The 26415-nt window shown below is 42.2% G+C and overlaps 1 protein-coding gene across 3 annotated transcripts in view; it reads right to left on the minus strand.

The window, feature by feature from the left end:
- Positions 1-292: 292 nt before the first annotated feature.
- Positions 293-26415, minus strand: part of LOC122559116 (hyaluronidase-4-like) — a 34937-nt gene continuing 8814 nt past the window's right edge. Inside the window, exons 2-5 of one of the 3 annotated variants that reach the window (XM_043708430.1) lie at positions 23765-23806; positions 20487-21486; positions 8300-8389; positions 293-1213 (exon numbers count right to left, since the gene is read on the minus strand). In XM_043708430.1, coding sequence (XP_043564365.1) covers positions 818-1213; positions 8300-8389; positions 20487-21470 — 1470 coding nt within the window. In that variant the 5' untranslated portion in view covers positions 21471-21486; positions 23765-23806 and the 3' untranslated portion in view covers positions 293-817. Of the gene's footprint in view, positions 1214-8299; positions 8390-20486; positions 21487-23764; positions 23807-26213; positions 26384-26415 lie in introns of those variants that run through there. The other 2 variants (XM_043708432.1, XM_043708433.1) reach the window with 2 other exon arrangements.

Below are 26415 nucleotides of genomic sequence, written 5' to 3' on the forward strand. Positions count from 1 at the left end.
AACTGCCAAGCACCAACTGATCTCTACAATTCATTGACAATTTTTATCCTGGAATTCATCTCAGGTCACAGGTCTCTCTCTATTACTTCGTCCAAACTTTAAACTTTTTTTTCAAAAAAACATACACAGCCTTAATCATTGCTGTCAACACCAGCAATTTAAAGACAGATTCTGAAAGTGTGGCACTGGAAAAGCATAGCTGGTCAGGCAGCACCTGAGGAGCAGGAGAGTCAATGTTTCAGGCATAAATCCTTCATCAGGTAGGGCTTATGCCCGAAACGTCAACTCTCCTGCTCCTCAGATGCTGCTAGACCTGCTGTGATTTTCCAGTGCCACAGGTTTCAACTCTGAACTCCATATCCGCAGTCCTCACTTTCTCCTCAAAGACAGATTTTGTCAATTTGCTTTCTAATCCCATTTCATCAGGTAAAGAGCCAAAACCTGCGTCAGTTTATAACCTGATGTGGTCATAACTCCACATTTGCAGGATATAGCAATCACCTTCAATTGGCCACGCGTGTGTGTGTGTGTTTTGTGTGAGAGAGAGGGACAACATGAGTGTGAGTGCGTGTGCCTGATTATGCATCTGAATGAATGATTGCGAATGGATGCTTGTGTGAGAGTCGGAATGAATTTGTATGAGTGAATTTGAGTGTGAGAGTGTATTCTGGGTAATGAGTGTGGACATGTGTATGACTGAGACTGAGTCTGCGATTCAGTGTGTGTATTAATGAGTGTGAGAATATGCTGACGCACACAGACACGCACAGTCCACCATACCATGTGAGTTGAACTTCATTGTATAAGGATAGACATATCAGGAGAGGAACCATATTATCAGTGATGACAGAGCAGCGATGAAAAGGGAGCTGTCTAACCGACAATCTGAGCCAGTGCTTTTTGACTGATTGCAGTATTTCCCACTCCAGCCCTTGTAGCATTGACAGGCAAATTTTGATTTCAATCGGCGCTTGTCCATGAAACTTAATCTGCCTTTGGTGTAGACCCTGAACGTGCTGCGATCAGTCCTTGCGACAATCTTAAAGGATCTTTTATTCAGGTGGAGGTAAATGTTTTCCTGAGGATGCTTGCGGTAACATCGGCCATGTTTGCTGCATAGATACTGGCCGCAGGTCTGGGCAGCCATAGTGACATTTACAACATAGGGTCCCAGGGTATTCTTGATGTAATCCTTCACATGCTGACAATTTACCTGCACAGGCACAGAGAGAGAGGGAGAGGCAGAGAAATTGGAAGGTTTAATCGGTGAAGCCAAGGCACCAGTAACCATAGTAACATTAGCATAAGGAGGAGACCATTCAGTCCCTCAAACAAGATCCACTTTGGGCAAGTTGAAGTTATTCCTAGCTCATAACCCGATTTCAATAGCTCCCTGTACTAAAACATTCATGGTTTTAATAAATCACAGAATCATTAGGAGACTATCTGGACAATCTTGACTGCACTGGCTTGCCAAATAAACATTTCACTGAGTGCTATAGCTCCACCTCCTCCTGGTAATCCTGCACATTGCTCATTTATGTAACACTCTCATTCCTGTTTGAATGTTTCAATTGAATCTGTCTCTGCCACACTTTGCTTTCTTAGCTGCCAACTGAACCTGTCCGTTAACTTGAAGAAAATCTTGAACTAGAACTCTTAAGTCCCTTCATGTTTTGGATTTCAAAGCCTTTCCACATTTAAAAAATAGTTTACACCTGTATTCTTCCCACTGAACTGCATAATCTCATTCTTTCTCACATTGTATTCCATCTGCCACATCTTTGCCAATTCTCTTAGCCTGTCCAAATCCTTCTGCAGACTCACCTCTTCCTCAACACTACCTGTCCCTCCATTTATCTTTGTGTTACTGCTAACTTACCAACAATGCCCTCAATTCCTTCACCCAGATCGTTAATGTATAACGTGAATAGTTGTGGCCCCAACACTGACCCCTACAGAATTGCTACCATCCTGAAAAAGACCCCTTTATGCCCACTCTCTGCCAGTCAGCCAAGCCTGTATCCATGGCAGTATCTTGCGCTTAATACCACGGAGTCATACTTTTGTAGCAGCCTCTTGTGTCATACCTTGTTAAAGGCTTTCTGGAAATCCAAATAAATCATGTCCACCTTCTCTCCTTTGTCTAACTTGCTCGTTACCCCCTCAAAAAATTCTAACAGATTTGTCAGGCATTATGTCCCTTTGACAAAGCAGTGTTGAGAAAGTGCAGCAGGCCAGGCAGCATCTGCTTCTTGGATGCTGCCTGGCCTGCTGCGCTTTTCCAGCACCACACTTTTCAACTCTGGTCTCCAGCATCTGCAGTCCTCACTTTCTCAAAGCAGTGTTGACTCCACACTTTTTAGCCAGGAAGACCTAAAGAAAGAGTTACGAAGAGCCAGGAGGGGACATGAGAAGTCCTTGGCAAACAGAGTCAAGGAAAACCCTAAAGATTTCTATAAATATATCAGGAATAAAAGAATGGCAAGAGTAAGATTAGGGCCAATCAAGGACAGTAGTGGGAAGTTGTGAGTGGAGTCAGTGGAGATAGGGGAAGCGTTAAATGAATATTTTGCGTCAGTATTCACACTGGAAAAAGACAATGTTGTCAAGGAGAACACTGAGATACAGGCTACTAGACTAGATAGGATTGAGGTTCACAAGGAGGAGGTATTAGCAATTCTGGAAAGTGTGAAAATAGAGAAGTCCCCTCGACTGGATGGGATTTATCCGAGGATTCTTTAGAAGCCAGGGAGGAGGTTGCAGAGCCTTATGTTGTTATTGTCTACAGGAATAGTGCCAGAAGACTGGAGGATGGCAAATGTTGTCCCTTGTTCAAGAAGGGGAGTAGAGACAACCCTGGAAATTATAGACCAGTGAGCCTTACTTCGGTTTTGAGTGAAGTGTTGGAAATGGTTATAAGAGATAGGATTTATAGTCATCTAGAAAGGAATAAGTTGATGAGGGATAGTCAACACGGTTTTGTGAAGGGAGGTCATGCCCCACAAACCTTATTGAGTTCTTTGAGAAGGTGACCAAACAGGTGGATAAGGGTAAAGTAGTTGATGTGTTGTATATGGATTTCAGTAAAGCAATCGATAAGGTTCTCCATGGTAGGCTATTGTACAAAATACAGAGGCATGGAATTGAGAGTGACTTAGTGGTTTGGATCAGAAATTGGCTAGCTGAAAGAAGACAGAGGGTTGTGGTTGATGGGAAATGTTCATTCTGGAGTTCAGTTACTCGTGGTGTATCACAAGGATCTGTTTTGGGTCCACTGCTGTTTGTCATTTTTATAAACGACCTGGATGAGGGCGTAGAAGGATGGGTTAGTAAATTTGCGAATGACACTGAGGTTGGTGGAGTTGTGGATAGTGCAGAAGGATGTTGTAGGTTGCAAAGGGACATAGATAAGCTGCAGAGCTGGGCTGAGAGGTGGCAAATGGAGTTTAATGCAGAAAAGTGTGAGGTGATTCACTTTGGAAGGAGCAACAAGAATGCAGAGTACTGGGCTAATGGTAAGATTCTTGGTCGTGCAGATAAGCAGAGAGATCTCGGTATCCATGTACAGTACATAGATCCCTGAAAGTTGCCACCCAGGTTGATAGGGTTGTTAAGAAGGCATATGGTGTGTTAGCTTTTAGTCGTAGAGGGATTGCGTTTCAGAACTATGAGGTCAGCTATAGCTGTACAGAACTCTGGTGCGGCCACACTTGGAGTATTGTGTACAGTTCTGGTCACTGCATTATAGGAAGGATGTGGAAGTTTTGGAAAGGGTTCAGAGGAGATTTACTAGAATGTTGTCTGGTATGGAGGGAAGGTTTACGAAGAAAGGCTGAGGGACTTGAGGCTGTTTTCGTTGGAAAGAAGATGTTTGTGAGGTGACTTAATTGAGGCATATAAGACATTCAGAGGATTAGATAGGGTGGACAGTAAGAGCCTTTTTCCGCAGATGGTGCTGTCTAGCACGAGGGGGCATAGCTTTAAATTGAGGGGTAATAGATGTAGGATAGATGTCAGAGGTAGTTTCTTTACTCAGAGGTTGGTAGGGGCATGGAATGCCCTGCCTGCAACAGTAGTAGACGCTGCAAGTTTAAGGGCTTTTAAATGGTCAGTGGATAAACATATGGACAAAAATGGAATAGTGTAGGTTAGATAGGCTTCTGATTGTTTTCACAGGTCAGCGTAACATCGAGGGCCGAAGGGCCTAAACAGCGCTGTAATGTTCTATGTACTATGTTAATTGGGGGTGTTAGATTAGCCATTTTGCAGTCCTTTAGGACCGTCCCTGACTCGAGAGATTCATGAAAGATCAACACTAATGCCTCTGCAATCTCCTCAGCTATCTACGTCAGAATGCTGGGATAAAGTCCATCTGGTCCAGGAATTTTATCCACCTTCAGACATTTCAACTTCCCCAATAATAGATCATTATGTCATAGAGGTCTACAGCATAGTAAGAATGCCTTTTGACCCATCATCTCCATGCTGATCAAAAACAATCACCAAACTATTCTAACCCCATTTTCTAAAACTTAGCCCATAGCATTCTTTGCCTTGGCATCACAAGTGTTCAACTAAATACTTCTTCAATGTTCTGAGGGATTCTGCCTCTCCCACTCTTACAGGCAGTGAGTTCCATATTCCCACAATCCTCTGGGTGAAAAGGTTTTTCCTCACACCCCACTAAATCTCTTGCCCCTTACTTTCTCAGCTTTCCAGATCTATCCTCAGATCTGAAGTGTCTCATCCCTGGAACTATTCTTGTCAGCCTCTCCTCCACTTCCTTCCAAAAGAGCAACACCTTGAACTGGACTCCAGCTGAGTCTAAGATGTTTTCCCAATCAGCCAGTTCAGAGATTTTATTACATATCTCTGGAGCAGGTGAGACTTGACATGGAGCCTCCTGGCTCAGAGATAGGAACTGTATCACTACATCACTCTGTACTTGTGTCTTATACAAGTTCAAAATAACCTCCTTGCTCCTGTACTTTGTACAGCTATTAATGAAGCTTACAATATTGTATGCTTTGTTAACCATTCTCTCAACCTCTCCTTTCACCTGTAATAAATAGTGCACACATATTCCTAGATCCTCTGTTCCTACACTTCCTTTAATGTTGTTCCCATTTTTTAATATTCTTTTTCCATGTACTAAAATGAATCCTACAGCAAGTGACTGACTTCCTGACTCCCCATAGCCCGTCCACCATTTACAAGGCACAAGTCAGGAGTGTGCCTGGATGGCTGCAGCTCCAATAACATTCAAGAAGCTCAACATCATCTCGGATAAAGCAGCCGGTTTGATTGACACCACATCCAGAAGCAATCATTCCCTCCACCACTGACACTCAGTGGCAGCAGTGTTTATACAATACACTGCAGAGATTCACCAAGGCTCCTGAGACAGCACCTTCCAAGTCCTTGACTATTTCCAACTAGAAGGACAATGGCAGCAGAGACATGGGAACACCACCCCCTGCAAGTTTCTCTCCAAGCCAATCATCATCTTGACTTGGAAATATATCACCATTCCTTCAGTGTCAAAGTGTCAGTACTGAGGGAGTGTTACACTATCAAAGGGTTCAGTTCTGAGGGAGTGCCACATAGTCAAAGGGTCAGTGCTGAGGGACTGTGGTATTGTCAATGGTTCTGAAACAGATAATGTTGGAGATTATGTATAGGATTAGATTATTCTGGGTGGTTAATCAAAACTTTTAACGTAAGAGCCCAATGGAGACAAATTTGTCATGCCTGAACCCTGGTAGTCTTAGTAATTATGTTTAGCAGCCAATACAAATTGTACCTATTGCTATCATGCAATAAACTCTACCTTTTATTTGAAACAAGTGTCTCTTCTTGTTAAGCTCACTGGTGGCTCATTCATTTCCATTGATAACCAAACAGGCCCATTTGATCCAGTCTGGAGAAGCTGATGGGTGGATCCCAACTGGTTGGCTGGTCACATTTGGCTCCATGAAATGAAAGGTGATTAATATATTATGTCTGGGTTTAGGTTTTAACTAGAGGCTAATGGATGTGGGTCAGTTCTGTGGAGGTACTTCTTAAGCAGATCAGGAAGTCATTAGGACAATGATCTAAGTGCATTATTTCCAAGAAACTGTGTGACTGCACTCAAGTACTGTATAACACTTTAGTTAGACCACACTTAGAGTATTCTGTGCAGTTCTGGTTGTCACACTATTGGAAGTGTGTGAAGGCTTTGGCAAGGGTGAAAAAGAGGTTTACCAGGATGTTGTGTGTATTGGAGTGTATTAGCTATAAGGAGAGGTTGGACAAACTTGGATTGTTTTCACTAGAGCATGGAGGCTGACAGGTGATCTGATAAAATGATGAGGGACATGGATAGGGTGAACAGTCAGTCTTTTTTTCCCCAGGTGGAAATGTCAACTACTAGAGGGTATCGGTTTTAAGGTGAGATGGTAAAAGTTTAAAGGAGATGTGTGAGGCAAGTATTTTTACACAAAGTGTACTGGACACCTGGAATGTGCTGTTGGGGAGGTAGTAGAAGCAGATACAATCACAATGTTGAAGATACTTAGACCGAGACATGAACAGGTGGGGAACAGAGGGATACATGTGAGGTGGGGTAGTTTAGACTAACATCATGGTCAGCACAGACATGGTGGTCTGAAGGGCCTGTTCCTGTGCTGTACTGTTTAATGTTCTATGTTCCAAGTGTCTGTGACAATCCTGTTGTCTAAGGCGACTAATTGAGTCTACAGAAAGCCATTAAATTTTACTTTGATTTCAGAGCAAATTGTTCAATGTCACTTTAGAAGGACCAGGAGTTCAGTTCAGAAGAGTGGATAGTTTCTGCTCACGGGAGTATTACATTTCAATTCAGTGGAACCATTTGCCCTTTTGCCAAAGTGTCCAAAGAAAAGAAGCTGCAAAGAATCAGGTCAGTAATAATTAAGGAGTTGAGATAGGAGTAAAATTTCTCTGGAATTGAGCTTCTGTGAAAAGGTAGTAATGGGAAACAGGTTGAAGCTTTGTACTGCTTTTTTTTTGCAGAAAAAAGACGTCTTTTCAAAGATATTTGTTTGCACTCATTAGGATATTTTGCAAAAAAATTGTTTTTCTTGTAAAAGGTCCTGATGAGTGTAAGATGAAAAGTTTCAACAAAACATCTTTTTTTCAGTGATATCCAAGTTTTGCTGTTTGCATTCAGAACTTACTGATTAGTTTGCATTTATAGAGCTTGTTTTTTTAAAATTTTATTTCTTAAAGTACATCTACCTCATATGAATATGCTGCAATGGCTAACTACCATGTTAACCAACTGTAAACATTACATATTTGATCTGGCAAGCCAGATTTCTTTCTCCGATCTGACCCATTCAGTATGACAATCAGTAAATTATAAAATCCCTACAGTGTGGGAAGGAGTCATTCAGCCCATCGGGTTTGTACTGACTGTCCAAAGAGTATCCCTCCAGGACTACCCCTATCCTATCCAATGGGGCGGCATGGTGGCTCAGTGGTTAGCACTGCTGCCTCACAGCGCCAGAGACCTGGGTTCAATTCCCGTCTCAGGTAACTGTTTGTGTGGAGTTTGCACATTCTCCCTGTGTCTGTGTGGGTTTCCTCCGGGTGCTCCAGTTTCCTCCCACAGTCCAAAGATGTGCAGTTTAGATGAATTGACCATGCTAAATAGTATTAGGTGCATTAGTCAGGGGTGAACGTAGGGGATTGGGTCTGGGTGGGTTGCTGTTCGGAGGGTCGGTGTGGACTGGTTGGGCCGAAGGGCCTGTTTCCACACTGTAGTGAATCTAATTTATCCTTGTAACCCTGCATTTTCCATTGCTAATACACCTAGCCTGCATACCTTTTGACTGTGGGAGTAAACTAGAGCACCTGGCAGAAACTCACACAGACACAGGAAGAACATGCAAACTCCACACATAAAGTCATCTGAGGGCGGACTCAAACCTGGGTCCCTGGCACTGTCGGGCAGCAGTACTAACAGGATTGGGACACACACAGCATATGTGATATATATCACAGCGTTACATCCCAATGTTGGCCTCCTGTTGCTTCAACATAATTCACAGACTTATTCCTGATTCACTAACCAATGGAAACAAGCTTTCATTATTTACCTTTCAAAACCTTTCACAATCCTGGAGAATTTTTACTGATTGCAACAAACAGCAGGTGTCCCTCTCCCAGCTCCTCTCACTAGTGGGTTTCACACTGGCAAATAGATATTTACAGTTCAATGAAGAGCCACTGTTGGTGAATGTTAACATGAAACAGCATGGTTCTGCCTTACCTTGGTGCGAGAAAATTCAATACTTCCCCACAGAATGACTCCACTTGCTCCCAGGGCTGCACTTTCCCCAATGCTGTACATTAAATCTATCTGAAACACAAAGGGAGGCAATGAATATGTATTTGATTCTAGCTACCTCACTTCAAAGGGAGGGACTTGTGAGGTAACAGCCATTTCTGTGCCTCCTACTGGACTGGTTTAATGATTTTATACACACAGATTTACAAACGTGTCCTTCCTCAGCTTGGACTTTATTAATCAACAAACTTTGCTATGGACAAAACCTCGAGATACCCATTGAAGGAGAGCAGTGCAAATCACCCAAATTAAAGTAAGACCTTTGGTAAATGCAGGTGGTGGTTCAAAAAAATACTACATTTGATGCCCTTTGTGAGGCTGGGAGTTTACTGAGCTGTGATTCAAATTTTCAATTGTTTTCTGTCTTAGTGAAGGATGACTTAGTGAAGGATGACATAGTACAGGAGTAAGAACGGCTCTTGGTTCAGAAAGTTAAGGAGTAGAAAAGTAAAATCACCAGGAATAGAGACTAGGAATAAAAAGTGTTAGAGATTCTGGTAGGAGCCTCTAACAGTATTTATGCATTATTGACCAAAATATTATTAAACAAAACTGATTGGAACTTGTAATAAAGGCAATGTAATGATTCTGGAGAGACTTCATCTGGACTGTTCGAAAATTCCTTCATAGGATGTGACCATCACTGGCAAATCTTGGCTGTCCTTAATTGCACTTGAACTGTGTGCCTCACTCAGCCATCTTAGGGGGCAATTAGGAGTCACCCACGTAGCTTAGAGTCTGGATGGGTTGGACCGAAGGATCTGTTTCCATGCTAGGAGAAAGTGAGGACTGCAGGTGCTGGAGATCAGAGCTTAAAAATGTGTTGCTGGAAAAGCGCAGTAGGTCAGGCAGCATCCAAGGAGCAGGAGAATTGACGTTTCGGACATGAGCCCTTCTTCTGTTTCCATGCTGTACATCTCTATGACTCTATGACTAGGTCAGACTGGGTAAAGATGGCAAACTTTCTTCCCTGAAGGATATTAGTGAAGCAGATGGGTTTTTCTGACAATTGAAGACATTTTTATGGTCATCATCACTGAGATCAATAACAGTAACAGCAAAATGGATTATTATTTAAATGGTGAAAAATTTGCAGAATGCTGCTGTGCAGAGGGATCTGGGTATCCTTGTGCATGAGTCACAAAAGGTTGGCTTGCAGGTGTAGTTGGTAATTAAGAAGACAAATGGAATATTGTCCTTCATTGCTAGACAGATGGAATTTAAAACAGGAAGGTTATGCTGCAGCTATATAAGGTGCTAGTGAGGTCCCATATAGAGTACTATCTATAGTTTGGTCTTCTTACTTGTGAAAGGATATACGGGCACTAGAGGTGGTGCAGAGGAGGTTCACTAAGTTAATTCTGGAGTTGAGAGGGTTGGCTTATGAGGAGAGATTAAAGGGACTGGGACAATACTCATTGGAATTTACAAAAATGAGTGGGTGAGCATATTATAGAAACATATAAAATTATGAAGGAAATAGATAAAATAGAAGCAGGGAGGTTATTTCCACTAGTGGGTGAAACTAGAACTAGGGGACATAGCCTCAAAACAAGGGGGAGCAGATTTAGGGTTGAGTTGAGGAGGAACTTCTTCACCTAAAGGATTGTGAATCTGTGGAATACCCTGCCCAATGAGGCTACCTCAGTAAATGCTTTTAAGACAAAGATAAATTTTTGAACAGTGAAGGAATTAGCAGTTATGGTGAGAGGATGGGTAAGTGGACCTGAGCCCATGAAAAGGTCAGCCATGATGTTATTGAATAGTGCAGCATGCTTGATGCGCTGGATGGCCTCCTCCTCCTCCTATTTCCTATGTTCTTATGTTCTTATTCCAGGTTTAATTCAATTTAGATTCCATCATCTGCTGTGATGGGTGCACCAAGCAAACTGACCAAAGTGGTGTGGAAGAATGATTTGTAAAGTCCTTTTGTACTGAGTTTTTGAAGCAATGTGTTGTTGAGCTGATAAAGGATGATGCTATTTTATATGTAGTACTGTGTAATGAGACAGCTTTAATTAACAATCTCAAAGCAAAAGGTATTCTCTGGGAAAATTGATCGGAATGCATCTGAAGAGAAAATGGGCTATTGTGGCACAGTGGTATTGTCCCAACCTCTAGGCTGGTGGCCCAGGAGACCTGGGGGTGGGAGTGAGGGAGCCAAGTGTCATAACACGTCTGAACAGCTTGCTTAAAAGTATCTACAACTGAACAGTGACATACAGCAGCCATTAGCAGGAATCTCACATGAAACAGTTACATGGGGATGAGGAGAGATCAGTGGTTGATTGGGTAAATAGCTATTAAAGAAACAGTGGGAAACATTGAAGAAACAATTCAAGATTATTATCAAAAATACATTCCATTAAAAAAGTCAAAACTCAATGAGAAAATCCCATTCATGGCTTGCTTGAACAATTAAAGATATTAATGGATTAAAAGAAGAGATTTATAATGTTGCAAAGAACAGGAGACAGCCTGAGGATTGGGAGGGGTTCAGAGTTGGCAAATGGCCAATATAAACTGATAAAAATAGAATGAAAGCAAACTATTCAGAAATATGGAAACAGACTATAGGAGCTTTTCTTTAAATATATAGAAAGATAGTCAGTAATTAGCATGAACATTGGTCTTTTAGAAAGAGAGATGGGCTGTCCTGGGAGCTGGGTAAAAACAATGACTGCAGATGCTGGAAACCAGATTTTGGAGTAGGGTGGTGCTGGAAAAGCACAGCAGTTCAGGCAGCATCTAAGGAGCAGTAAAATTGACGTTTCGGGCAAAAGCCCTTCATCAGGAATACAGGCAGAGTGCTTGAAGGGTGGAGAGATAAATCCTGGGGTCCTGGGAGCTGGGATAATGACAGAAATATTGAACAGAGATTAATCTTATATTTTCAAAAGGGGGGTGTTATGGAGTTATGCTATATGTTAACACAAATAGAGGAATGGCTAATTAATAGACAGCAGAGAGTTGGGATAAAGGAGACATTTTCAGGATAGTAACCTGTGCCAGAAGGATCAGAGCTGGGGCCACATTTATTTACAATATATATTAATGAGGAAAGTGAATGTACTGCAGCCAAGTTTGTTGATCACACACGAATAAATGGGAAGGCTGATGATGAGGATGACAGAGTCTGCAGAGAGATATAGACAGGTTAAATGAGTAGGTTATGCACTTTGGAAGGAAGAATAGAGGAGCAGAATATTATTTAAATGAAGAAGATTGCAGAAAACTATAAACAGGGAATTGGGAGCCTTCATCCATAAATGGCAAAGAGCTAACATTCAAGTTCAATGAGTAATACGGAAGACAAATGGAATGTTGGCCTTTATGTGAAAGGAAATGGAATATAAAAGTAGAGAGCACTTGTTCAAATTAGACAAGATACCAGTCAGATCATAGCTGAAATACTGTGAGCAGTTTTGGGCACCTTATCTAGGGAAAGAGATACTGGTATTGGAGTACAGTCCAGAGAAGGTTAACTCAGCTGATCCCAGGTATGGAAGGGCTCTTTTATGAGAGGCTGAGTAGATTAGAAGAATGAATGACAAAATCATTGAAATATATAAGATTCTTAGAGGAATTAACAGGGTAGATGTGGAGAGGTTGCTTCCATTGTGGGAGAGTCTCAAACCAGAAGGCATCATCTCAGAATAAATAGCTGTATATTGAAGAAAGAGATGAAGAGGAATTTCTTCTCTCAGAGGGAGAATGAATCTGAGGAATTATTTACCACAGAGAGTATCGAGGCTGGATCATTAAGAATACTTAATGCTGAAATAGGCAGATTTTTAATCAGTAAAGGAATCAAGGGTTATGGGTAACAGGCAGGAGAGTGGAGTTGAGGATGATTAGATCAACCATGATTTCATTGAATGGTAGTGCAGACTTGATGGGCTGAATGGCCTATTTAAACTTCTATTTTTAGAGGGTTTTTTATTTGGCTAAATGTAAGTTGTCAGGTTTTCATCATGAGGTTTAACAAAATTTCTCACCCTATTTTACCAAAATCACCTCAGTAATTACCCATCCTGTCCTGCCTGCATCCCTAAAGTTCATTTCCAGCACCAACTTTACCATGTGTTGTTTCCGAAATACTATTCTGAAACTGCCTTGCTTGATCAAAGACATTTCCAGAAGTTATAGGAGAAGGGAAGGATGCTGCTGTGATTGTCTGACAAGGACCTGTAGGTTCTGGTGGACAGGGTGGTGGAAAGGAAAGGAGCCCTCTCCTCTCCTGGAGGACTAGCAGAAGAGGCCATGCCATCTCACCTGCACCCTAGTCCAAGGCAACCTCCTGGGTCAGTGTGGTCTTCATGATGTGGAGGAATGGCCAGCAATGCTACCCAGCCTGACTTCTGCCAGAACCACTCAGCTCCTGATCTTGTTATAGTCTTTGTTCAAATATGAATTCCAGAGGCGAAGTGAGGTGTTGACTTTCAGTTCCTTAAGTTTCTCAATACTTTTACACTGCTGATATTAATTACTTTAGATTCCTGACTCTCATTAGCCCCTTGGTTACTCTCTATTTCCAAGGCTAACTTGTCTCTCCCACTATGAAGATGGACACACTGGGTGGAAGCTTACCAGGGTCTGACCGATATGGATGATGGTGAGACTTGTGACAGAATGGGACAAGACATCCAGCAAGACTCACCTTGATACTGGGAGCCTGTTTGGGTGGTGTAAAGGAGCAAAGAGATCTCAGATACAAACACACTGACCACGAAAGCATTGGATGCTGCATCCAGACGGACAGAATAGAAAGTTTGAGAAGTTATATTAAACCTGTACTGACCCCAGTTAGAGCACATCTATGAGCACTTCAGGCAGTCTGGTTACCATCTTAGTAAAAAGAATCTAGAGGCACTGATGAGGCTCAGGGAAGGTTTATGAGGATGATGCCAGAAAGATCAAGGAAGGATTGACCAGCTGGGTCTGTTTTCTCACGTGAAAAGGCTGAGGGTAATCTATTGGAAGGTTTTGATTGTGTGGATACAGAGTGGATGTTTCCTCTTGTGGGGAAGAGCAGAACATAGGGCCACTAGTAACAGAGAGTCACTGAGAGATCAGTAATTCAGGAGAAATGCCATTAACCGGACAGCAGTGAGAATTTGGAATTCCCCCTGACAGGGAATGGGAAGGCAATGAGTGTCAATGTTCCTCTGCTTCTCTGTCATTATCTGATGTAATTGAGAAAGGCTCATCATTGCATTTTGAAAATTATGGCATGATCAGTCAGAGTTAGCATGGTTTTCAGAAAGGAAAATTATATTTGACAAATGTATCCAGTGTTTTTTCAGTATTAAACTATATGTATTTAAAGGAAACCAGCAGATGCGATATACTTGGATTTTTGAGAGGCATTTGATATGGTTAATGAACAAGACAAGTGCCCTTGTTTCATAATATATTATGATGGATTAGTAAATGGACAAGAAGCAGATAGTAGGGATAAATAGGTAGGTTGTGATTAGTGAGTGTTTGAGGATCGGTGTTGAGACCTCCGTTATTTGCAATCCGTATGTCTGGTTTAGACAGAGACAAAGAGTACTGTATCCAGGTTTGCTGATGATACAAAGCTAGGTGGCAGTGCAAGCTGTAAAGAGACAAAAAGGCAGCAAAGACACATTGACAGGTTAAATGAGTAAACTGTAACGAGGAGAACTGTGAGTTGTTCACTTTGTTTGTAAGATGAGAAAAATAGAGTATTTTTTAAAAACTCATTAATATTGATGTTCAAGGATAGTTGGGTGTGCTGTTACAAGCACAAAGTCCTTTATAGCAAGGGATTTGTTGTACAAGGATAAAAAAAGTCCTTCTACAATTGTATAGTGTTTTGATGAGACTACACCCAGGTGCAGTTTTGGTCTCCACCTTTAAGAAAGGATGTAGGTCTGTATTAACAGAACTTAGGATCAGGAATAGACCATTCAGCCTGTTAGGCTGCTCTGCCATTCAAAAATGTCATGGCTGATTGAACACATCAATGCCTTTTACCGACCCCATCCCCATATCCCTGTACACCACTGTCAGAAATCTATTCATCTCTACTTTAAATAAACTCTTAGACTCAGCTTCCACAGTCTTCTGTGGTAGAGAATTCCAAAGATTCACATCACTCTGAGTAAAATAATTCCCTCTCTTCTCCATCCTAAATTACTACCCTATTTTTAAATTGTGTCCCTGCACTGGACTCCCCATCCAGGGGAAATATCTAACCTGCATCTTCCCTGCTCTGTCACTTTAAATAAGCTATAGATTTTATTGAGATCCCTTGTCATTCTTCAAAACTCAAGACAATACAATCCCAGTTTGCCTTATCTTGCCTGCGACAATCCCACTATCCCAGGAACAAATCTGGGGAACTTTCATTGCACTCTCTCTTTGGCAATAGTATTTTTCCTGAGATAAGGACGCAAGCTGCACGCATTACTCCAGGTGCTGTCTGAACAAACTCCTGTAAAATGAAGCAAGATTTCCCTACTCCTATACTAAAATCCTCCTGTGATAAAGGCTAACATCCCATTAGCTTTCTTAATAACTTGCTGCAACTGTATGGTTGCCTTCAGTGATTAATTGACAAGGACACTCAAGTTCCTTTGTACACTTTCTAACCTCTTACTATTTAATAAATACGGTGCCCATCTGTTTCTCCTGCCAGAGTGGAGATATCTGTCACATTATAATATATCTGACATGTTTTTGCCCACTGACTGCTCTCCAAATTGTTCTGAAAATGTTTCACATCTCCCTCACAACATACATTTCCACTTGGCTTTGAATCATCCACAAATTTAGACACATTACATTTGGTTCCCACTTCCAAATCATTGATAAATTTTGTCAACAGCTGGGGCCGAAGTACTGATCCTGTGGTATCCCACTAGTCTCAGTATGCCAAACTGAAAATAGGTCATCTATTACTCTTCTCTGGTTTCTGACTCTGAGTCAATCATTAATCTATGCCTGTAGATTGCCTCCTAAACTACATGCTTCAATTTTATTAACCATCCTCCTGTGAGGGATATTATCAAAGGTTTATGAAAATCCAACATACTACATCTATTGACCATCTTTATTAGTTAGTTTTTGTGAGTAACACCGTAAAACAAAACTTCAACAAGTTTGTCAAACAAGAGTTCCATTCACATATTCATATTGAGTATTTGGCAACTTCTCTCTGTTTGTGCCTTGAGATTGTTGAGCTTGATGTGAATGCTGAACACACTAAAATAAGGTGCCCTTGACTTTGTTTTTTGACGTTATTTTGCATTCGAGATGTTATTTGATGCTCAGATTTATTTTTCCTGCTTCCTAGGCTCCTTCACAACTTTTCTATTTACTGTTGCCATCTTAACTCCTGTCCAATTTGGGTTACCCCATTAGGTTTCCATCCACTTAACAAACTTATTTAAATCAACCCCAACATCATTAGTATCTGGGAGCACATCAGTCTCAGTCCTGTTAGCCTGTCACCTGTTCATCTTTTTTAGGTCCCACCTGCACCAGACCTGTACCCAATGCCCACTCTCCAGCTCTCCAGCCATGTGCTCAATTGATCAATGCCCTTGTTCTTAAAGTGCTATCAGTGATCCTCAGATTATTGCTCTTGATATCTTGCTTTTAAATTTCCTTCCTACCTCCCTGACTTCTACATGTGGGACCTCATCTCTCTTCTTATCTACCAATGTGGACCATGACTCCAAGATGATCCCCCTCACACAGCAGGGTGCCCTGCAGCCTCTCCATGACATCCTTGGCCCTGGCACTATGTTGGGGAACACAGTTTACTGCCACAGAAAAGCTTTTTGAAGCAATGAGGGGAATACTTTGAGACAGAGTGGCACCAAGAGCCTTTAAGTTAAGGAACATCTTAACCAATGTATTGGTTTGGCTATGGTATGTTACAAAGTTGGAAATGCAGGACAGTGGAAATATCCAGAACCTGTGAAATTACCATATCCATTCCCCCCACCCAGTATATCTCTCACACACTGTCTCCCCTCCATTCTATCCCTTTCCCCTTCCCCCAGCCCCTGTGGGCTAAAAGATAGAAAATCCAAGAAAGCTTAAAAGAAAGAATTGTAATAAGACCTATGTCCACCATTCAAACTATCAAACTGTCTAGAGAGCTGTGTGACATGGTCTTCGAAATCAATAAAACTGAGAGAGACTCTTTAACCCATAATCACCCCCTGACTTGATCTTCAGAATGTTGTCTATTTTTTTCCACCCATAATATGTGCCAAACTGTCTTTCTTTTGTCGATCATATTTGTGGTTGAGTGTGTGTCATTGTGGTTTTAAAGGGGTATAGTTTAATCTGTATAGTAGTAGATTAAAATTCTTTGTTTCATTGCCATTTGTTAAAGTGGTATGTTATAATAAATATAATTATTTTGTGTAAAATGATGAAACCTGGTGTGAATTGCATTAGTCCTGAACAGTCAGGGAACTGGATCACCTTGATGCATCTTTCAGATTTCCGTGGTGGTTCGGGAACAGTAGTGCCAATAATTGGTCTGGAAAAGAGAATGGTGGCAGGTAGGGAAATTACTGTCCGGAAACATGAAGTCAGTGCAGCAGCAAAGTGGCACAAAAGAACCTCAAAAGACTTTAATGCCAAAGCCATGCGTCAGGAAGTATCTGGGAAGCAAAAACTCGAAAGCAGAAGATTTTGAATAAAGGAAGGAACATAAATGGAAATACACCCCAGATCAGTCGAGTGGAGCAGCAAAACAAGATGGTAGCTCCAGGAATGAGTTTGCCATTACCACAGCCATTCAGAGAACTGAGGGTCCCCAACAAAGGGAATTCTGGAAGTGGAACAAATCTCAGCAATTTACAACAGCAGCAAACTTGCAGGCAAAAGAGCGACATGTTTTCATATAATGTCGGTCTAATAGCTGCTGTTCTTATCAGGCAAAGTGTGGAACAAAATATTATAAAATGTGAGACTTTAATCAAAGCATCCAACATTTACTTTAAACCCAAAATAAATTTAATCATAGATGAGGTAATATGTCATCAATGATCTCAGCATTGGGAGAATTAATTGAGATGTTTTAAACAGATCTATTAACAAGACATTGTAGGTGTGAAGATTAGAAGGATGAATTAATGTGAGATCACACTGCATTTGGGAAAAGGAATTAAAAATTGCCATATTTCCATCAATGGACTTAGCATTGAACAGGAAATCCATGATGAATGGAGATTAAGGCCCAAGCTTAGACAATTCTTTGAGGAAACACTAGAACTCCTTCTCAGAGGTCTGGATGTACAGACCCCAGGATGGTGTCATCATCTTCTCAAAAGCTGACTAAAATAGCAAAAGGATAAGAATAGATGAGATTGACCAGATAAGGTTGTTCATGATGGGGTCAAAGCAGAGCCACAAGTGCAGTGAGTTCCCAGCAAGGAGGAACTGAGTGCTATCAATGTGGGAGATGGGGACTTTACATGAATTCTACAAAGCAGCAACACCTTTATCACCACAGAAACAGGAAAGTCAATACCATCAGAAAGTGTCCAGATAATTTGAAACCATACCGAAGAGAAAGTCCAAGCAAATAGAATAAATAACAAAATCCATCTCCCTGATTAAGATTAAAGAGAGTTAATGGAAATTAAAGGTACAAGAGTTTGAAACAGAATTTAAACTTAATGCAGAGTAGCTGTAATGATAATGGCTAGCATTTACAGTGGTTGAAGTGTGTGAATGTGAATATAAATGTTGGTACATGGGACATCGATGTTGTGGCCATTTTAGAGACATGGATTGAGCAGGGACAGGAATGGTTGTTGTAGGTTCCGGGATTTAGATGTTTCAGTAAGAACAGCGAAGATGATAAAAAAGGGGGAGGTGTGGCATTGTTAGTCAAGGACAGTATTACGGTGGCAGAAAGGATGTTTGAGGACTCATCTACTGAGGTAGTGTGGGCTGAAGTTAGAAACAGGAAAGGAGAGATCGTCCTGTTGGGAGTTTTCTATAGGCCTCCTAACAGTTCCAGGGATGTAGAGGAAAGGATAGCAAAGATAATTCTGGATATGAATGAGAGTGAGAGATCTCAGTGTCCATGTACATAGATCCCTGAAGGTTTCCACCTAGTTGACAGGGTTGTTAAGAAGGCATACAGTATGTTAGCTTTTATTGGTAGAGGGATTGAGTTTCAGAACCATGCAGCTGTACAAAACTCTGGTGTGGCCACATTTGGAGTATTGTGTACAGTTCTGGTCACCATGTTATATAAAGGATGTGGAAGCTTTGGAAACGGTTCAGAGGAGATTTACTAAGATGTTGCCTGATATGAAGGGAAGGTCTTATGAGGAAAGGCTGAGGGACTTGAGGCTGTGTTCGTTAGAGAGAAGAAGGTTGAGAGGTCACTTAATTGAGACATATAAGATAATCAGAGGGTGAGATAGCATAGACAGTGAGAGCCTTTTTCCTCGGATAGTGATGGCTAGCATGAGGGGACATGGCTTTAAACTGAAGGGTGATAGATATAGGACAGATGTCAGAAGTAGTTTCGTTACTCAGAGTAGTAGGGGCATGGAATGCCCTGTCTGCAACAGTAGTAGGCTCACCAACTTTAAGGACATTTAAGTGGTCATTGGATAAACATATAGAACATAGAACATAGAACATAGAAGAATACAGCGCAGTACAGGCCCTTCGGCCCTCGATGTTGCGCTCCTAAACCTTCTTTTCTCCAATGAAAACAACCCCAAGTGCCTCAGCCTTTCCTCATACGATATGGATGAGAATGGAATAGTGTAGGTTAGATGGGCTTCAGATTGGTTCCACAGGTTGGTGCAACATGGAGTGCTGTTGCGCTATACTGCGCTATAATGTTCTATGTTCTAAGGGCCTGTACTGCGCTATAATGTTCTATGTTCTAAGACTCCAAATTCTTTATTAAATTATGCCCAGGAGATTTTGTCAGACACCCCCTTAACTATTCAGGCAGTATTATTTTAATCATCTACCATTTGGAATCTCCTTTGGCACCATGAATATTTAGGAGATTGATGTCAAGACTTATGAAACAAAACAAGGAACTATTTTTCACCTGGACAATATCTAGTGACTGTACAGACAGAAGGGAAACATGACAGTGGGTCAGGGAAAAGTTAAGGGAACTATAAATACTTACAATTAGATGCTAATTCAAGAACAACAATTACATTTTAAGAACACATGTTTATGAAGAGAAGGAACCAGTGTGTGTATCCAAGGAAGTCAAGGCCCATGAGTAAATTTCCATCACCGCAGCTCCTTCCAAACCCACATCCAGTATCGTTGCTTGTTGTTTTTTTTTAACTCTATCAGCCATTGATCTGTCCATCTGCCCAATCATTTAATACCCTCTTGTAACCTAAGATCTTCCTCTTCACCTTAGACTGAAAGAATCTATCAATCTTCGTCTGGAAGATACTGAATGAATACACCCTTACTGCCCTCTTGGGGCAGAGATCCCAAAGCCTCCACACCCTCTGAGTGAAGAAATTCCTCCTCTTCTTGGCTCCAAAGGGCTTCCCTTACTCTGAATCCCCTACCTCCCCAGCAAGAGGAAACATTCTTCCTGCATTTGCCCAGTCACACCTTATGAGAATTTGTATTTTTCAATAAAATCACCTCTCAATCTTCTAAACTCCAGAGAATACAGGGAGCCTCCTCAATCTCTCTTCATACGATAGTCCTGCATTCCAGGGATCAGTCTGGTGAAACTTCACTGCACTCCTTCTATGGAAAGCTTATCTTTCCTTAGGTAGAGAGATCAAAGCTGTACAAAAGGTATGGTCTCATTGAGGCTGTATATAACCGCAGTCAGATAGCTTTACGCTGATCCTCAAACTCTTCTCTAATAAAGGTCACATACCATTCGCTTTATTCACTTGCTTAGCTGCACGTTAAATTTCATTGGCACATCAAGTCCCTTTGAAGTTTAACACTTTCCAGCCTATCACTGTCATAGAGCCTCATATTTCTTCAACTCTGTTAATTATTAACTGAGAAATTGAACCATTTTCATAGAATCATACAGCCCTTTGTACCATCAAGTCTATATCAACATTTGTTTTATTTTCCAGCATCCACCTACCTGTGTCATTGGGTTGAAGGTGTAAGCATAGTGTGATCGAGAGTATACAAACACAGGTGGTGCATACGCTGAGTCCACTGTCAATGACACACGCATGGCCTCTTGCACCCGTGCTCTCACAAACTGCCTTCCTTGTTCCGAAGATTTTAAGATTTCCTCCATGTAGATAGAGGGATATAAAGCATTGCTTTTGGACCAGAGCCACTGCAGCTGATTATTGCGTTCAAACTCAATATTAGGGCAGCGCCCATTGTAACTGGAGAAGTTGTCATTGTAATGGTAATTGTAACAGTCCGGGAAGAGGTAGTAACCCCACAATGCCTGGGGCCTCATTGACTGACCCACCCTCAGAGTTTGAGTCATGAACTTGTTTGCTGCTGTGTCAAACTCCGATTGCGCCTGTTTCAGAACTCGAGCAGGAGACCAGTCAGGGTGCCTGGCTCGAACCAGCTCCTCCGACTTCTCACGATAGATGGCTTTAGTGCCCCAGTTACGTACCCACTGGGGTCTCCACTCCTCCCAGTCAATGACTGCCAGACCCTTGTAGTATTTGGAGGGCAAATACTTATCAATGTCAGCCTGCATCTTTCTCGTGTGTTCATTTAGGCTAGTGTTCTGGGGACAGCCCCCATTCACCACGTTTTTGTTTTCATAGTAAGGATATTTGCCCAACTGATAGGTATAAAATATTGTGATATTCCCGCCCATGAAAACTTCATTCTCATTGGTCACTATATTAAAGTCATTCAGGTGGAGATCAACACCACGGTGAGTCCTGCATTTTTCTGTCGGAATGTTCCAAATGACCAGAAAGGGCTTGTTCTCCATAATAGGGGGCATGGTTTGTTTGATGGGCTGACCCTGAGCTCCGCGCAGGATCAGGAGCAAGCACAGTGCTGTGCTGAAGGTAAGGATACTGGCTGCACTCGAAGACGAGCTGCCCTGGCGACAATGATAACCTGCTTCATACCAGCTAATGTCCATCGGTCACTTGTCCAACCTGTGACAACCATCAAAGTTGTTAGTTTGTATCTCGGCAACAAGCAACTGGTGACAAGTAATGAAGTAATAAACTGTGATTCACAAATCTTTCAGTTACCATGGTTACATATTGTGGAGCTCTGAACAGCAGCATTTTCACTGCACAAGGTCTTAAGAGATTTCATCATTATAATGAAAATTAAAAATTTAAACATTGAAAGGATTGAGTGTTAGAGAGAAACATTGACCAATCAGCTCCAAGCCAAGCATTTCTCTAGCGACATCAACCAATAGGCCTCGAGTTCCCAAACCTTTGAAAAATTCTTCAAGCTGACCATTTGTCTTGTCTTATTTTTCTCGAATAAGTTTCCCAAATGCTCTACAGGCGCAGAAATGGAACAGTGATGGGGTCAGAGCAGAGATGGAGCAAGGACAGAATGGAGATGGAGTGAAGACAGCTCAGTGACAGAGCAGAGATGGAGCAGTGGTCGAGTGGAGACAGAGTAGGGATGAAACAGAGACAAAGAGGGTTGGGTAGTCTGATTGAAGAAACAATGCAGAAAGAGCAGAGCAGAGTAGCAATGGAGCAGTGATGGAGTTTAAGTGGAGATAAAACAGGTGGACCAGAGACAGGTCAAAGACAAATCAAAAATCCAACAGTGACAGATCAGAGATAGAGTGGAGTCAGATTGGAGACAGCTTACAGACAGAGCACAGGCAGATTGGTGATGGGATGCAGACAAAACCAAGATGCAATGGTGACAGAATTGAGATAAATTGAACACAATGAAAACAGAATGGAGTTGGAGTTTGCAATGGAGTCAGAGTGGAGAATAAATATTTCGCGCAGAGAGTGGTGCATGTATAGAATGAGCTGCCAGAGGAAGTGGTAGAGGCTGGAACAATTACAACATTTAAAAGGCACCTGGATAGATACATGCATTAGAAGGGTTTGGAGGGATATGGGACAAATACTGGTGAATACTAGATTAGTTTAGGATATCTGGTTGGAAAAAGTGAGGTCTGCAGACGCTGGAGATCAAAGCTGAAACTTTATTGCTGGAACAGCACAGCAGGTCAGACAGCATCTAGGGAAAAGGAGATTCGACGGGAAGGGCATGTGCCCGAAACGTCGAATCTCCTTTTCCCTAGATGCTGTCTGACCTGCTGTGCTGTTCCAGCAATAAAGTTTCAGCTAGGATATCTGGTTGCCATGGATCAGTTGGACTAAAGGGTCTGTTTCCTTGCTCTATAACTATATGACCCCATGACTCTAAAGACTGAGCAGACACAGATTGGAGATGGAGTGGAGATGTAGCAGAGGCAGAACAGACTGGAAATGGAGTGATGATAGAACTGATGAGCTCATAGATAGTGACAGGACAGAAGGAGGCCATTCAGCCTATCATGTGTGGAGAAGTCAACAAAACTCTGACCATACTATTCCCATTTTCTAGCTCTTGTTCAATACCCCTGGAGGCAATGGAAACACAAGCGAATATCTAAATACTGCTTAAATTTTACAATGGGTTCTTTTCAGGCAGTGAGTTCCAGACTCCTGCCATTCTCCGACTGAAACATATTTCTCTTCAACCTCCTCTTTGCCTTCTACTTCTTCCTTAAATCTCTATGGTCCATGGATGGTCAGTGGATAGACAGTGGGTGGTCAGGGAGTGGTCTGTGGGTGGTCAGTGGGTAGACAGAGGGTGGTCAGTGGGTAGTCAGTGGGTGGTCAGTGGGTGGTCAGTGGGTGGTCAGTGAGTAAGATAGCGGGTGGTCAGGGAGTGGTCCATGGGTGGTCAGTGGGTAGACAGTAGGTGGTCAATGAGTAGTCAGTGGATGGTCAGTGGGTGGACAGTGGGTGGTCAGTGAGTAAGACAGTGGGTGGTCAGGGAGTGGGTGGACAGTGGGTGGTCAATGAGTAGACAGTGGGTAGTCAGTGAGTGGTCAGTGGGAGGTTGAAGAGAAATATGTTTCAGTCGGAGAATGGCAGGAGTCTGGAACTCACTGCCTGAAAAGAACCCATTGTAAAATTTAAGCAGTATTTAGATATTCGCTTGTGTTTCCATTGCCTCCAGGGGTATTGAACAAGAGCTATACCCATTGGCCATCCACTTACTACTCACTGACCACCCATTGACCATCCATTGACTATCCCCAGCCACCCACCAACCATTCACTGAGCACCCCCTAGCTACTCCCCAGCTCTTAAACACCCAACTACGCACCCACCCACACGCCCATTATCCAGCCACCCACTGACCACCACCACCTTACCCAGCCAACTATTCACCCACCTAGAAATATGAAAAGAGCCTCTTGACAGTCCAAATGGAAACCTATCGAAATGAAACAATTATTTAGTTCTTGCTTGAGGTCTCTGAATGAAGGGACAGCCTCGTGTCTCTAAGCCAGCAGCGGTGAAATCCACTCACAGAGAGTGATTGTGAGATGGAGTTTCTGTGTATGGCACACTCTCAGGATTAATGGATTACAGTCCAATACCGGAAACAAGACCAACTTTGGTTCTCCACAACACACGACTCTGATATTTAGAAATTAAAGTTAGGAAAGTTGGTAAATGATCGGATAAAAGCTCTTTGTTCTCACATGCCCAGATATTTCCCTGGCAGCTTCAAATCCAGTTTTAATCTTTGCAAAGACTGTTTAAAATGGCAATGTCCAAGCACGAGGCTGTCAGAGCCCAGAACAGTTCATGGTTAGATGGATGACACCAGCCCAGGGACAAGAGTGTGGCCTTGTCCTCAGTATCTTTGGCTTAGGAAGGAGTTTTTAAAAATCTCAATCAGGAGTCCAACGGAGAGGCTATTATGAAGTACAAACTTTTCAAACAATGAAAAAAATAGGAGAACTCAGACTGGAAGGAACAATGTGGAGGGTTACAAGGAAAGAGCAGGAGAATGGCACAAAGTCAGGGTGCTCTTTCAGAGACGGTGCAGCAGAATGATGGGCTAAATGGCCTATCAGCTGCATAGTAACAATTCTGTGTACAACATTTCAGCCCTTCAACTTGCTCCACCTTTCAATACGATCACTGGAGGATCTCCTCCCACAACCCTCTCCTCATACCCTTTGGTGACAGGATGGGCCCCATATAGATTAACTCCCTAAGCTCACTACATCAGCATATAGTTAGGGCAAGAGTAAGAAATAGCAATGTCTGAGGGGAGCTAGGACAAAGAAAATGTAATAAAGTCTAATTTAGATTTAGAAAGCATTTATGTGAATGCACAAAGTGTGGTAAATAAAGTCGGTGAGCTTCGAGTACAGATTGCTACATGGTAAATCTATAACAGAAACGTGGCTCAAAGAAAAGCAGGACTGGGTGTTAGATATTTCTGGACATAAGGAAAGTTTTGAAGCTCAGGAAAATGATCCTTTGTTCATTTATGGGATGTGGGTTTGCTGGAGCTGGGACACAATTAATTGTTCATCCCTTGAGAAGGCGGTGGGAGGGATGACAATATATTTCCAAGTGAGGTTGGTGAGTGGCTTGGACAGGAATTTGCAGGTGATGGTGTTCCATGTATCTGCTGCCATTTCTTCGAGATGGAAGTGATTGTGGGTTTGGAAAGTGCTGTCAGACACGAGAGAAATTTATTCATCCAGAGAGTGATGAGCCTATGGAATTCTTTGTCATAGAAAGCAGTTGAGGACAAAACATTGAATGTTTTCAAGAAGGTTTTAGATAGAGGACAAAAGGGACCAAAGGGAATGGGGAGAAAATGGGAACAGGGTACTGAGTTGGATAATCAGCCAATTAATTGAAAGGCAGAGCAGGCTTGAAGGGATGAATGGCCTATTTTCTAGGTTTCTATCTAAGCCTTGGTGAGTTACTGCAGTGCATTTTTAGATAGTACAAACTGCTGCTGATGAGTATTGATGGTGGAGGGAGTGTAAGCTTGTAGTTATGGTACCAAACAAGCGGCTGCTTTGTCCTAAAAGGCGTCAAGCTTCTTGAGTGTCATTGGAGCTTCATCCATCCAGGCAAATGAGGAATATTCCATCACACTCCTGAGTCAAGCTTTGTAGATAGTGGATAGGCTTTGGGGAGTCAGGGGGTGAGTTACTCACCCTGCAGTATTCCTGACCTGCTCTTGTGGCCGCTGTGTTTACATGATGACCCAAGGATATTGCCTGGTATGGAAGGTGCTAGCTATGAAGAGAGGTTGAATAGGTTAGAATTGTTTTCATTAGAAAAAAGGAGGTTGAGAGGGGACCTGATTGAGGTCTACAAAATCATGAAGGGTATAGACAGGGTGGATAGAGATAAGAGTTTTCCTGGGGTGAGGGATTCAATAATGAGAGGTCACATGTTCAAGGTGAGAGGTGAAAAGTTTATGGGGGATACATGTGGGAAGTACTTTACACAGAGGGTGGTAGGTGGCTGGAACATGTTACCAGCAGAGGTAGTAGAGGCAGGCACGGTAGATTCATTTAAGATGCTTCTGGACAGATGCATGAGTAGGTGGGGAGCAGAGGGATACAGATGCTTAGGAATTGGGCAATAGGTTTAGACAGTGGATTTGGATGGGCTCAGGTTTGGAGGGCTGAATGGCCCGTTCCTGGGCTGTACATTTTCTTTGTTCTTTCTCCTTTGTTCTAATTCAGTTCATGGTCAATAGTAATCCCCAGGATGTTGAAATTGGGGGATTCAGTGATGGCAATGTCATTGTACGTCAAGAGATGATGGTTAAATTGTCTCTCGGTTGAGATAATCATTACCTGGCACTTGATAGCATGTTCAATAACTCCTTCCATTTCTTTGCTGATGATACAGAGTAGATTGAGTGGATAATTGGCTGAATTGAATCTGTTGCACCTAATGTGGTCTTCTCTGCATTGGGGTGACAGGATGCCAACTTGCAGATCATTTAAAAGAACATCTCTGGGATGCCCACACCAATCAACCCCATCATCCTGGAGC

The sequence above is a fragment of the Chiloscyllium plagiosum genome, chromosome 18, assembly GCF_004010195.1.
Source record: "Chiloscyllium plagiosum isolate BGI_BamShark_2017 chromosome 18, ASM401019v2, whole genome shotgun sequence".
NCBI lineage: Eukaryota > Metazoa > Chordata > Chondrichthyes > Orectolobiformes > Hemiscylliidae > Chiloscyllium > Chiloscyllium plagiosum.